General features: G+C 39.0%; 1 protein-coding gene across 2 annotated transcripts in view; it reads left to right on the top strand.

Annotated features, from left to right (window-relative positions):
• Positions 1-13,057, top strand: part of ZNF317 (zinc finger protein 317) — a 41,926-nt gene extending 28,869 nt beyond the window's left edge. Inside the window, exons 4-9 of one of the 2 annotated variants that reach the window (XM_077121471.1) lie at positions 2,832-2,958; positions 3,544-3,683; positions 4,185-4,311; positions 6,748-6,843; positions 7,340-7,422; positions 7,931-13,057. In XM_077121471.1, coding sequence (XP_076977586.1) covers positions 2,928-2,958; positions 3,544-3,683; positions 4,185-4,311; positions 6,748-6,843; positions 7,340-7,422; positions 7,931-9,250 — 1,797 coding nt within the window. In that variant the 5' untranslated portion in view covers positions 2,832-2,927 and the 3' untranslated portion in view covers positions 9,251-13,057. The remainder of the gene's footprint in view (positions 1-2,831; positions 2,959-3,543; positions 3,684-4,184; positions 4,312-6,747; positions 6,844-7,339; positions 7,423-7,930) is intronic. The other variant, XM_077121472.1, reaches the window with a different exon arrangement.
• Positions 13,058-14,472: the final 1,415 nt, after the last annotated feature.

Genomic DNA, 14,472 nt, shown 5'->3' on the forward strand with positions numbered 1-14,472 from the left:
CTATAACCTATTCAACGACGGCTAAGCTGACAGATGACTGAAGTCTAAGAATCCATCTACTGGTGTTGCTGGTCTAGGCACCGGTATCGCCTCAATCACCCTCCAACAACAAAGCCTCTCCAGCCTAAGAGCTGCAACAGATGAGGACTTAACCCGTATTGAAACTTCCATCACCCACCTTGAAAAGTCCCTTACGTCCCTATCAGAAATTGTTCTCCAAAATAGAAGAGGGCTAGACCTGCTGTTCCTTAAACAAGGAGGGCTTTGTGCAGCATTAGGCGAGGAATGTTGCTTTTATGCTGGTCATTCTGGCTTAATTAAAGATTCAATGACCAAACTTAGGGAAAGAATTGCAAACCGCAAACATGAGCGGGAAGCCCAAGGAGGTTCCTCCTGGGGACTTAACAAAGTCCTTCCCTACCTCCTCCCTATATTAGGCGCCTTAATAACCCTACTCCTTCTAATATCTATTGCACCTGCCATTATAAGGAAAATACTCCAGCTTGTAAAGGATCAAGTTAACTCAGCCCTAGGGAGGCCCATTCAGGTGCATTACCAAAGGCTCCATCTCCAGGACCAAGGCGTGACCCTGGAAGGCCAAGAAAACATCTACCCTCTGCAAACCCCCTCCTACGGGAGCAGCATATAACTCGAAGATATGCTTCCAGCTTACGCTGTGATTGGTACCGCTGGGTGCGAGGCAAAGCACTGCAAAGGAGGGCCAAATGATCAAATAGGCCGTTTCGAGCTCCTTGAGGAATACGCCTCATTTGCACAAAGGTTTGCTCTGCAATAATTCCTTTCCCCAGAAAAACAGAGCCACCAACAACTTGGGGAATGAGGCCTCTATTCCCCCCAGCCGGTTAAAGCCAAAGGACAATAAATGTTCTACTCCTTCCCTGTCAAATCAAACAAAGGGAGGAGATGTTGGGGACCAGAGGCTAACCTAAGATGGCGATTAAGCCAACATGGCCACCCTGGCTGATGCAATAGCACCTACATATTACAACAAGGTTCTTCACGGAAATAGGTTCCCGCCAAGAGTCTGTTCTGCCCCTTTTTCCCCTGGCAACAAGTGCCACCAATCATCTAACCAACCCTTCCCGCCGGCACGAACTCCCTCCTATCATAATGCTCCACATACCCTACTTCCCTCCCCAAGTTGGTATATATACACCTGGCTTGCTTAATAAAATTTGCAGCTTGATCAGAATCCTGTCTTGCTGTCCTTCTTGCGTCTCTCTGTCCCATAGCCATTCTTCCCTCAGCAGGTGGCGGACCCCGTTGACTGTCCTGCGGGTCGGGACAATAGTTATGTCTTTGAACTGATTTGACTTGATTTTTGTATGTGGTGTGACATAGGGGTCACCTTCATTGTTTGCTTACAGGTATTCAGTTTTTACTTTAAGAGAGCATTCTTGTCCTAATCGAGTGGACTTGGCACCCTTGTTGAAAATCAGTTGGTCATAGATGTGAGGATTTATTTCTGAACTCTCAATTCCGTTTGCCTATATGTCTGTCCTTGTGCCAGTATCAGGCTATTCCAGTTGTGAATTTTTCACATTCTTCTTTTTCTAGATGGCTTTTTCTGAGACCCTTTATCTTTCCACATAATTTGATTATTTGATTTTCCATTTCTTTAAAGAAGGTAGGTAGAATTTTGATTGGGATTGTGTTGATTCTGTAAATTCCTTTGGTTAGAATTTACCTCAATAATATTTACTTTCTCAGTTCATGAACATGGAATGTTTTCCCATTTATTTAGGTCTTTGATTCCTTTTAGCAATATTTGTAGGGTTCTGTGTATGAGTCCTTTTACATTCTTGGTTAAATTTATTCCTAGGTATTTGATTCTTTAGTTGCTATTGAAAATGAAATCTTATTTTCATTTCTAATTCAGATTGTTCACTATGACTTTAGAAACTAATAATTTTTGTGCGTGTGATCTTGCGCCCCATTAATTTGCTAAATGTGTTTATTAGCACTAATGTATTTATTGTTGATATTTTAAAAAATATTTTTTGACAAATCTTTACTGCATACATTCCATATATACTATACAATCATTAGCTCACAGTATCATCACATAATTGTGCATTCATCACCATGACGTTGATATTTTTTGTGTGATTATTTTGAAGTGAAATAAGAGATTATTTACTGAAAGTAAGCATAAAGTTAAGAATGTCTGAGATTCAGAAAAACTGGTGAAATTTTGACAGGTTGTTTGGGATACAGTATTGCTTAGATGCCCCTTTGGGGTTAATAACTTTGGGTTTCTAAAATTACCAGTGTGACTAGTTGGTTGTTGTGGGGACTGATCTCTCCAAGGATGGTGTAGCATTCTCTCCAAAGTGGAAGAGTTAATGTGAGAAGTGTGTGTAGGAGGCTTTTTCCAGAGAGCAAATTTCTGAATCATTGGGAGGTGAAGCAGGTATTAGAGATGACAGGTTATGGCCAAGGCTATGTGTGGCTAGCCTTGAGTGTGGGGTACAGTGACTGGAAATTGCGGTCATGGTCCAAGATAGACCATCTTCATGGATTCTAGAGCATATTAAATGATCGCAGGGCTGGAAATTGAAAGGAAGTCTGGGGCCAAAGTTTTTTGTGAGCGAGGGAGTTTAACACAGTTATGCTTAGTTTGGGAAAACTGAATTCTGCATCTTAGGCACCCTGCCTGGAACTTTTACTTAGTTAAGATAAAGACCCAGGATCAAACAACTTGGTTCCTAAAAAGAGAAAATGCTGAAAAATGAAACTAAGCGTTGTTTACAGTGAGCTGAGCAGGAGAAAACCTTTGACTACTTCTGTTACTCTTTTATTTATTGTAGATGCCTTGTTCAAGAATACTGCAAAAATAAGAAAAGTAATTCCCTGGCTGTCCCACTGCCCTCTTGTTCAGGCACAGTTACTGTCATTTTCACAGAATGGCAGTTCTTGATCTGTCTCCCACATTTGGTAAGTTCTTTGGTCAATGCATGCCCTCAGAAATCTTGTTTAAGTCACCCCCTGCCCTACATGGTAGTCTTTGGGGTAAAGGGGGGTGCACCATAGTAAGAGAGCCTCCAAGGGAAGGTGTATGAACTGAAGAAAGGTAGGACAAAGTCTCAGGAGGCCCCAACCCTCGTGTGACTTGTGCCTGATTCAGGATCTTTATGGATTTGGGAAAAGGAAAGACTGGGTAGTGGGTGTGTGAGAAAAGGTGGCAGGTGGTGGGTTGCTGTACAGTATCTCCATTTATTTTGATAAACTCGAGTAAAGTAACAGCTCTGCTTCTTAGAACTTTAATTTCTTCACCCAGAAATTGGGAATATGTGTCACTTCTTCATGAATATCTAGGCCAACTGACCTGTTTTCCTTCCTTGAGTTGTACAGCAGTGCTCTGGCTTCTTAGTATGTGAGTATGTGCATGTCTGCAGACACGTATGTTTGTGGATGTAGACGTTCAGTAGTGGGGGCAATTTCCTGAAGCGTGCTTCTGATTTGTGTTTGATGTGCTGTTGGGTTGGCTTTGATTCCCTTGGATCCTCTCTTCTCCTTTAGCTATGTCTCCTGAGGATGCTGCCTGTCTGCAGGAATCAGAAATTCCACTTTCTTCAAAAGGTTTTTCCTATCTTCAGAGTGTGGACCTGTTTCCTTGTGATGGGTTGGCGTCTCCAACACCAGCCAGGGCTGGTTCCCAGGTACACCCAAATCTCAGTGGCAGATGGTAGGGGTAAAGGCTCGTAGTGGCACATACACTTCCCTGGAATGCCCCTACTACTGCATATTGAGGACTTCTTTCAGATCTTTATCTGGGCTAGTTGATGCTTGATCAGGGCACAGGAGAGAAAGCCACGGGATGGTGTGAGGCTGTCCTGGTATCAGGGAAATTCAGGAAGTGATTTATATACGAGTTGTTAATGCTCAGACCCATGAATATCTTTCCTGGATAGGGGAATAATGCTCAAAGCCCTCAGGCGAGGCTGCAAATGGAGAGAAGGATTTGGTCCCATTTCAGATAAATTTGAAGTGATAAATTGAAATGAAATTACTTAATAGGGAGGAGTCAATGCTGAATCTCAAGAGCCCCATCTAAGAATCCTTGTTGGTTCTCTCTCATTCCCGTCTTCAGTTTCTGCCATCTTTCTGTGAATATTGATAAGCTAGTTTCTTACTGACTCAGAATGTGTGCAATGTTTTAGGAATCAGTGACTTTTCAAGATATTGCTGTGGACTTCACGGAAAAGGAGTGGCCTTTGCTGGATTCTTCTCAGAGAAAACTATACAAAGATGTAATGCTGGAGAACTATAGCAACCTGGCTTCAGTTGGTAAGTGTGATGTCATTTATTCATTCATAATTTTTTTTAATTACTTTCTGTGCCCCAAGAACTGTGTGGGGAGTTGGAATACAATTATGAAAAAGCAGATCTGGTCCCTGCCCCCAAGCTCTCTCCTCATGGTTATTGATACTTGTCCATTGCATTGATTTTGGAGCTTCTGAAGTGTGTGCGTGTGTATGAGCTTGGGGCATGGATTTCTGAGATAAGAATCCCCTTTCTTTTGGAGCACAAAATTGTGGGGGTTAATTTGTTTGTTTCGTTATTTATTTTTTTGACATTATCTAGTATCAAAGTATTATTATGAGGCACGGGTTCAAGAATACAGATGAGTCTTCCAGTATTTTAATGTACATGGATCTCATTGTTTCAAGTCTTGGGGATAAACCCATCCTATGGGCCACATTTTGTATTGGTCCAAATTGATAGTTATATTATTGTAACATTCAAATAAATTTCCATGAAAAGTAAGCATCCATCTTTGTTTATCTATCTACAGTGGGACTGGAAAGAACTTCCATCCTAACATTAATCTAGGACATTAGACTTAACTTTAGTAGTCTATCTATAAATGTCATTTTTCTATTTATCTGCTAATTAGATGTTTCTCTTTTCCGCACCATCATCTCTTTGGGTATAGTCATAGCCCTAACACTTAATTATTCCTTAAATATAATTATGTGATTATGAACTAGTGATAATATTTTGGAGCTGCTTTATAGCTGATTGTTTTTAGACTCTACAGTAGTGCCTCTGAGACCTGTGTGATTTTTTTCTCCCTACTTCAAGTAGACCAATTCCAAATTCTTCCCCATATCCATTTTAATTGACCTCCCACAGGAAGATTTTGTATGATATCATGATACCAGGCAGTTTAAAATTTTATTATGTACTTTTGTAATTGACCCAAAACATCAACTTTAGCAGGTCAGTCTCAATAACTGACTAGTTATTGAGACTGCTCCTGTTCCTTTTAAGACTGTATTTATCCAGTCCCTTTTTGCCCTAGTATGGCCCCTTAGCAAACAGATTCCATAATGGAAGGACCCAGTGGAAACAAGTCTTGTAAAGACTGATGTTAGAAATATGTTAAGAGAAACCATCTGCACCTAATGCTAGGACTTAATAGCAGAGAATTGCCATATTCTAAATATAATGAGGGGATCTCTTTTATATACATTTATACTTTGGGTAACTTACCGTCACTTATCTCTGTGGTTTTCTGTAGCTTTATTGAACCAAATTACCATTATGAAGGTTAGAGAATAATTTTCTAATGGGCTTTCTCCTATACCTCTCTTGATTGTAATAAGAGATTCCTTTTGTGTTTTAAGTTCCTTTTAGTCAAATCAGTAAACACAGTATTTCTGTGGTATAGGTAATACTTGAGTATATGACTACGTATTAATTTTACTATGGAATAATGAAAAAGTACTAATGCAGGTGGTCTCACTTTTGCTCTGCCAATAGTTGGACTTTTGGATTTATAAAACCAGACCATGTCCATATTGGGAGTATAATTTAGAGCTGATCAGAAATAAGTGATTGTGAAAACCATTACTAGGAGTGCAGGAAGAAAGACTAATGTAATAAACACATTTGTTCTCAAGTAGTGTGATTCTTAAATTAACTGAAGTAACCGCTGCTAAGAATAGGACAGTGAGATGTTCTGTGAAAATGGTAATAAGTTCTCTAGGCTACCTCTTTTCTCTTTAGTTCAATACCAGTATCAGAGGCTTTGGAAAATTAAATTTCAGGTACTTTGTGGGAACCACAGTTCAGTTCCCTGTGGTGCTAGCTTCCCATGGGAAGCATGAATCCAGGTGACTTTCTTTCCTCTAGAACAGCTTGATGTAGACAGAATCTCCCGGTTGATAGGGATGCCACACTTCCTTAGTGGGCCCTTTTTACAGGTCCTTATAACTTTAGGTCTTAGGGTTTCTTCACTGGAAAGACTTCAGGTACAGCTGTTAGCATCCTCTCTCTGAGGTGAGGGAGAGCACCCTTAGTTTTTCTTAGTTATGGGGGATGGGGCAACACTCAAGTTCCATTGGCCGTCATACCCCTTGTTATGGCGATGATCCAGATCCCAGTGTACTTGCTCCATCAGACGAGCAAAAATCTGTTGGTTGAAGGATTCCTTGCAGCAACCAGTGTGTATCCCCACGCATAGGGCTGTGAAGTCAACGTTCTGCAGAGGACTTCTGCAAACTTCTGGGGTACAGGGAAAAGAAACCTTTCACATTTTTTACTTTTGGGAAAGACCTTTACTATGTTCTGTAGAAATTTTGTACAATCAGTTTGCCGCTCCTAAATCAGATTTGGCAGTCCTCAGAACACCGAAAACCATGGTGTTGACCCCAGTGTGATGGAAGGGCTTGTCCTCTACACAGTCCTCCCTCAACATATGTCTTTCCTCATGAGTAGGGTATCAGCATGGCAAACCCAGCCTCATCTCCCACTTAGAGCAAGAAGAGGAGCTGAGGACAGAGGAGACAGAAATTCACCAAAATTCTTGCCCAGGTGAGCACCAGGCAGCAAATAGGGGTGCTTCTCAGTATCAGCTTAAATGATTGGGGTCAGGAGAGATACAATAGGAAATGTCAACCAGGATAATTTGAAAATGTCCTTTTCTCTTTCACTGCTCGTCTATTCTTTCATGAGTCCCTTGGTCTCAGTGCCCCTTCATCTTTAAATTTAACATTTCCATGTGAACTCTTTGTCCCATTCGTTTATACTTGATATCCTGATCATATTGTTTTTCTGTCAGTGTTAATGTCAGTCTTTGAAAAATTGTTTTTTTTAGTGAACCTGTGACTTAAATTTCTTTCTGTCATTGCCAAATATGTCTCACATGGCCAAGTTATTAAAAGCCATTTTTACTCTTGTGAGTTTTTCCCTTTTACATCACCTTGCCATGTTTAGGATTAATATTTGCAAAGATATCCATCCATTTCTGCCACCATAATCCCACCATTTTCTTTTTCCAGCAAGTTAATTTTTTTCTAATGTGTTTCAGATTGGGGGACTTCATCTAAAACCAAATGGTCAATTCTTATGGAAGATATTTTTGGGAAAGAAACATCCAATGGTGTGGATATGGTAAGATTCCTTTGGGGTAATTCCAAATCTCCCGCATTAAGAGAAGAATGGGTCTACCTTACATTAGAAAAGAAGTTAAGAACCAGGCAGGACATTTGGGGAAAGTGGCATTCCTTGAGATGAAGCAGTGTCTCAGAGACACTGACTATTATCAATTTGATGATAACCCCAAACCCGTACCCAAACCTTTTCACTTTTCAGTGTGTTTCAGTGACTGTGTTTCAGATCATGATGGCTGTGTTTCAGATCATGATTCAGTTTTAGACAATAAGAAAATCTTTATGTAAAAAGCCTTGTAAATGAAACATGATGGGCCTTGTGGCATAACATTCACCTGTTCTGAATGATAGAGTCCAAATGGGGCAAGAATACTACATTTGCACTACAAATAATGGCATCTTTAGTTATAATGATATGCCTCCTAGTCATATCAGTTTATGGAGGGGGGGATTCTTAAGAATGTAATGAATATGGGAAATGCTTTAGTCAGTATTCATCTCTTTAACAGGAAAGAACTTGTCTTAGTGAGAAACCCACTGAATATGCTCACTTGTTTGAAGTCTTCAGCATAGGCACTCGTCTTACTCAGCAAATTGGAAGGCGCAGTGGGAAGAGACCCTATCATCGCCGTGATTATGGGGTACATTTCAAAGACAGCTCACATCTCACCCATCATATGAGCATTTATGGTGGAAGAAACCTATATGAATGTCATCAGTGCCAAAAAGCCTTTACCACCAGGTCTTCCCTTACACGCCATAAGAGAATACACACTGGGGAGAAACCCTATGAATGCAATGCCTGTGGTAAAGCCTTCAATGATCCTTCAGCTCTTAGGAGTCATGTCAGGACTCATACCAAAGAGAAGCCCTTTGAATGCAGTCAGTGTGGAAATGCATTCCGAACCCTCTCCTCCCTGAAGATACACATGAGAATTCACACTGGAGAGAGACCTTATGAGTGTGATCAGTGTGGGAAGGCCTATGGCAGGAGCTGTCACCTTACTGCACACAAGAGAACACACACTGGAGAGCGGCCCTATGAATGTCATGATTGTGGGAAAGCTTTCCAGCATCCCTCACATCTTAAAGAACATATCAGGAATCACACTGGAGAGAAACCCTATGAATGCACACAGTGTGGAAAAGCCTTCCGATGGAAGTCTAACTTTAATTTGCACAAGAAAAACCACCTGATTGAGAAAACATATGAATGTAAAGAATGTGGGAAAGTCTTTGGTGATCTTGTATCACGGAGGAAACATATGAGGATTCATGTCATTAAGAAACCTGTTGAATGTAGACTGTGTGGAAAAGCCTTCAGAAACCAGTCAATTCTTAAGACACACATGAATTCTCACACTGGAGAGAAACCGTATGGGTGTGACCTGTGTGGGAAAGCTTTCAGTGCAAGCTCGAATCTAACTGCGCACAGGAAAATACATACGCAAGAGAGACATTATGAATGCTCTGTGTGTGGGAAAGTCTTCAGTGATTATTTATCACGGAGGAGGCATATGAGCATTCATCTTGTAAAGAAATATGTTGAATGTAGACAGTGTGGGAAAGGCTTCAGAAACCAGTCAACCCTTAAGACACACATGAGAACTCACACAGGAGAGAAACCTTATGAGTGTGATCATTGTGGGAAAGCCTTCAGCATAGGCTCTAATCTTAATGTGCACAGGAGAATACACACTGGGGAGAAACCCTATGAATGCCTTGTCTGTGGGAAAGCCTTCAGTGATCATTCATCTCTTAGGAGTCATGTGAAAACTCACCGAGGGGAAAAGCTCTTTGTGTCATCAATGTGGAAAAGGCTCCAGTGAATATGCGTTTTTAACAGAAACAAGCTCAGACTAATAAGGAAGGCAAGAAAGTCCTCATGAGCTTTCAGCTTATCTGTTCACAAATTAATATATGTAGCCTGGGAGAAGCCCAGTTTTTATAACAATGGGAAGATTCGAGTTTCTCATCACTTAAGAGACCTGTGAGAATTTGCACTGGGAAGAAAACTTCTGTCTGTGGTTTGGAGGAAGAAGCTATTAGTGCACATTCAACTCTTAACAAACGTGTATATTTGTTTGCAATGTGAGAACTTATAGAAAGAAAAGTTCTATGATTTGATATTTAATGTGGAAATGACTTTTAGACCACCTCATCTTTTAGGCATAAGAGCAAACTGGAAAACGTCTAAAAATGAGGGAATCTTTTCTGGTCTCACATTGAATTCTTCATGAGCGAAATCACTCTGAAGAGTGATTTATATATATAAAGTAAGGAATGTGGGAGAGTTTACAGAAGAGGTTAGTATGACCCACTTTGTTAAAAAATGATTTTTACATTTTGAAAGGAGAATATGCAACAGAGAGCATATGTGCCCTACAAAGGCAAAAATACTTGCTGTCTAGCCCTTTATAGAAAAACTTTGCCAATCCTTGATTAATAGCAGTGGCTATTAACTGGAGGTGATTTTGCTGGCCAGGGAATATTTTATAATGTCTGGAGACATTTTTGCTTGTAATAACTGGGGGAGATGTTCTTTTGGCATGTAAATGGGGAGATATCCTTTATTGCACAGGAACCCCCAACCACAAATATCTGCCTCAAAATGTTTAATATTACTAAGTTTTAGAAACCCTGGTCTACAGTAATCCTGCAGTTTTTATGAAATATGTGAATACTTACAGTAGGAGATACTAAAAACATTTTAAATGTAGTCAGTGTGATCCCTCTTTCAGGAAAGTTATAAAACTTGCACTGCAGACAATCCCTCTGTATGTAGTCAGTGTGGATATGCTGCCAGCCACAGTCCCTCACTTCCTGTGCATATGAGCATTGATAATGGGAGACAGCTTTTTTGGGATTGTCCAGTGAATGTAGGATTGTCTTTATTGGCTTTTCACTATGAAAATGAACCCCAACTTGTTAATTTTTAGTCTTTATTTAATTGTATGTTCCTCTAAATAGCCCTTAAGCCTAATCACCAAGGCTTGTGTATAGTATTTTAATTATAACTTCATTCTTGATATGTTTAATTCCTTTTGAAGTAATTTATTTGACCAATGGGATATTTAGAAGTGTGTTCCGTACAGTGTAACATGGGTATTTTTTAGTACCTCTTTGTTACAGGTATCTAATTTAAATGCACTGAGATCAGAGCATGATTCATCAGATGGACTCTTTGGTAAGTTTGCCTCTTGTCTGGCCAAGAGTGAATTGTACTTTTAGTTGCTTCCCTAATACTCACTCTCATCTTCTTCCATATCTAGAGAGTCTGGGTTTTGTCAGGTTAGTAAAGTGTGCTATTTTTTTTTTTTTAAATCTCCAACTTCTAGGTTTTATTTCGACTAACAGAGCTCATATCTCACAGCCCTGGCCATTGACAATTAAGCAGAAGTTACTGTGTAGGCTTCTGGGAAAGCTCTTGAGAAAGGGTCCATGTTAACCTGCATTTTCCTCTCCATATTTTGTTCCTTCCTCTTCCCTCCTTGCTTTCAACCTTGAAAGGAGATCCAATACCTTGAGTTAAAGGATCCATCTCATGAGGAGGATGAAAGCCTCAGTGGCTTTGACTGCTCAAACCCTGTGCTGATTGTGGACTTTTTGTTAAATGAGAAAAAATAAACTGATTATTCATTTAAGCTGCCCTGGCTATTTCATTATTTTTTTCTATTTGATTAATTTATTTATTGAGGGGTAGTTTCTCATACCCAGCTGGATGCATGTACATAATCCATATACCTGGTCATTGGTGAGTGTTTATAACAGCCCCATTTGTGGGTATAAATTTCATAAACTTTCATTATTTTATGTGGGCTTTAAACAATACTATACACCAAACTTAAATGGTGTACCACATTCTTAATGTACTTCAAGTTTTATTATTTTCTTGACCTGTGATATACTGATCAAAGAGAATTGTCTCTCACAAAAGCCCTGGGAAGCAGCTATTAATCGTTATCTGAGGGATCGGTAGCAAGAAAGCTTAGGTTACTTACCTAAGATTAGCATGTCAGTTAATGGTAGTGCTTTGATTTGAACTCTGGTGTCTGATTCAAGCCCATACCTCCTTTATACCAGGCTCTCTGTAGTATGCCCCAGTTCTATAGCAATGAAAAAGGATTTGTCCTCAGGGTGTTTACATTCTTTTTGGAGATGGGGTACCTGATAAATGGGTAAATGTTGCATATGAGCTGTGGTATTCACAGTGGAGAAAAATTAAGTGTGGTGGTGGTAGTGGTGCTGCTGCTGCTGCTGCTGCTGCTGATAGTGATGTGTGAGGAGCTATTTTCCCTATTGGGTAAATAGGGAAAGTGGGTTAAGGGGACCTTTGAGCGGAGAGAGATGTACGTTCTAGGGGAGAACAACAGTGACAGTTCAGAGGTTTTAAAGGACTGCTTCCTGTGGTGGAACAGCAAGGAGGCCAGTGCGAAGTGGAACAGGCTTGGGTGTTGCTGGTTGAAGATGATATGGGAGGTCCATCAGTGTCTGGATTTTGAGGTGCCTTGTAGGTTATCAGGAAGACTTTGCTTTTAAATCTTAATGCTGTGGGAAGTTATCGGAGGGTTTTGAACACAGCAGTGACTGTTAAAAGAATCACTGGCTTCTGAGTTGATAGGGTAAAGAACAAGGTAGGAACATCAGTTAGAGGGCTGTTGGAGAATTCAGGTTAGATCTTCAGATTATTAGTGTTAGAGGTGATGACAGATATTCAAGTTCTGGATATCATTTCCAATGTAGAACATACAAGAACTTGAAGGATTCAGTGTGGTATGTAGGAGATAAGCACCATACATCAAGTATGACTCTAGAGGAAGATAACTGGGATGAGGTTGGAATGTCAGGTAGTTTTTTTCATTTGTTTTTCAGTTAGAGAAGTTGTACGTGTACAGAAAAATCATGCAGAAAATACAAGATACCTGTATATTACCCTATTAATACCTTGCATTAGTGTGGTACGTGTGTTATAATTAATAAAGAACTCTTATAATGTACTATTACTATAGTCCATCATTTACAATATGGTTTACTGTTGTACAGCTATTTTTTTTTAATTTTTTATTCTAGCTACATATGCAATCTAAAATCTCCCCTTTTAAACCACACTCAAACATAATTCAGTGCTGTTCGCAGCCCTGACACAAGTTTCAAGCTGGCCCAGCCTCCCAATATGTTGTCAATGTCTTTTGTACAGTGTTTGTATGATGGTATTGTGTGTGTACATTTTACCATTCAATATGGGTTTTAAAGAAATACAGCATTTATACAGAAAATGCTCAATTCATAAGTATATATAACAGTTATAATTTTCTCAACATTTCCGTGTAACTGCCAAATCAAGAAAAAGTATATATCCAGCATTTCATATGGCATCCTCTTGCCTTCTCCAATAATCTTTCCCTCCTCCTTAGGGTTTACTGATATTTTGAATGACAGCATGATTTGGCTTTTAGTTTTTGAAACCTGTGCAAATGGAATTATAGTGTGTGTGTGTGTGTGTGTGTGTGTGTGTGTGTATATATATATATTATATATATTGCTTATTTTGCCCAATATTTCTTGGTAATCATACTGTTATGATTATCTTGAGCTAGTGCATTTTATTGCCTTCCATTGTTTGAATATTCTGTAACTTATTTAATCATTTTGTTTTTAAACAATTTCAGTTTGGAGTTACTGTAAATAATGCTCCTATGAGCATTCATTAGTATTTTTGCTAGTACACAAATGCATGTATTTCTGTAGTGTTTATTCCCTGAACTGGAATTGCTGTGTCAGGAAATCCATATGTTCATTTTTAAAAATATGTATGTTCTTTAAAAGAACTTTTTTTTATTAGTTAGAGAAGTTGTAGGTTTACAGAAAAAGTATGCAAAAATATATACCATTCCTCTATAACCTGCTACTGTTGTTAATACTTTGCATTAGTGTAGTACCTTTGTTACAGTTGATAAAAAAATATTAAAGTCGTACTATTAACTGTAGTCTATAAATCACATTATGGTGTATTTTTCCTCATATACCAACTTGTTAGCACCTTGCATTAGTGTGGTACATTTGTTATAATTCATAAAAGAACAGTTTTATAATTGTACTAATAAGTATAATTAGTAACATGACCTAAAATTTCCTCATTTAACTAAATTCACATGTATAATTCGGTGCTGTTTAACTCGCAGTATTGTGCTGCTGTTACCAACAACCATTTCCAAAACATTACAATCTAAATAGACGTTATGTACAAATTAAGCATTACCTCCCTTCTCCCTACCCCCAGCCAGTCCCTTGTAGCCTATATTCTAAATCCTGTCTCTATAAGCTTGTCATGATTATTCATATTAGTGAAATCATACAATACTTGTCTTTTTGTATCTGTCTTCTTTTGCTCAGCATAATGTCTTCAAGGTTTATTGATATTGCTGCAGGTATTAGGATAACATTCCTTTTTCATAGCTGAATAACATTCCACTATGTATACACAGTTTTGTTTATTTATTGGTTGACTGATACTTGGATTGCTTCCATCTTTTGAAAATTGTATGTAATACAGCTATGACCATCAGTGTACAGCTAACTGCCTGCTTTCAATTCTTTTGGATGTATGCCCCACAGTGGGAAGATTGGGTCATATGGTAATTCTATACCTGGCTTTCTGAAGTACTGCCAAAGTGACTTCCACAGTGGCTGAGCAATGAGTGGATGTTCCTACTTCTCACATCCTCTCCAACACTTGTATTTTCTATTTTCTTTTTAATAGTAACCATTCTAGTGGGTGTGAAATGGCATCTCATTATGGTTTTGATTTGCATTTCCCTAATAGCTAGTGATGTTGAGCATCTTTTCATGTGCTTTTTAGACATTTGTATTTCTTCTTTGGAGAAATGTCAAGTCTTTTGTCCATTTTAAAAATGGAGTTTAGAATTTATATATTCTGATATTAGCTGTTATTGGGTTTTCAACTCATACATTGGATGTACGGTTTCAAAATATTTTTTCCCATTGAGTATATTGTGTTTTCACATTCGTGAAAAAGTCTTTTGGTGTGCAA

This window comes from Tamandua tetradactyla, chromosome 11 (genome assembly GCF_023851605.1).
Source record: "Tamandua tetradactyla isolate mTamTet1 chromosome 11, mTamTet1.pri, whole genome shotgun sequence".
Taxonomy (NCBI): domain Eukaryota; kingdom Metazoa; phylum Chordata; class Mammalia; order Pilosa; family Myrmecophagidae; genus Tamandua; species Tamandua tetradactyla.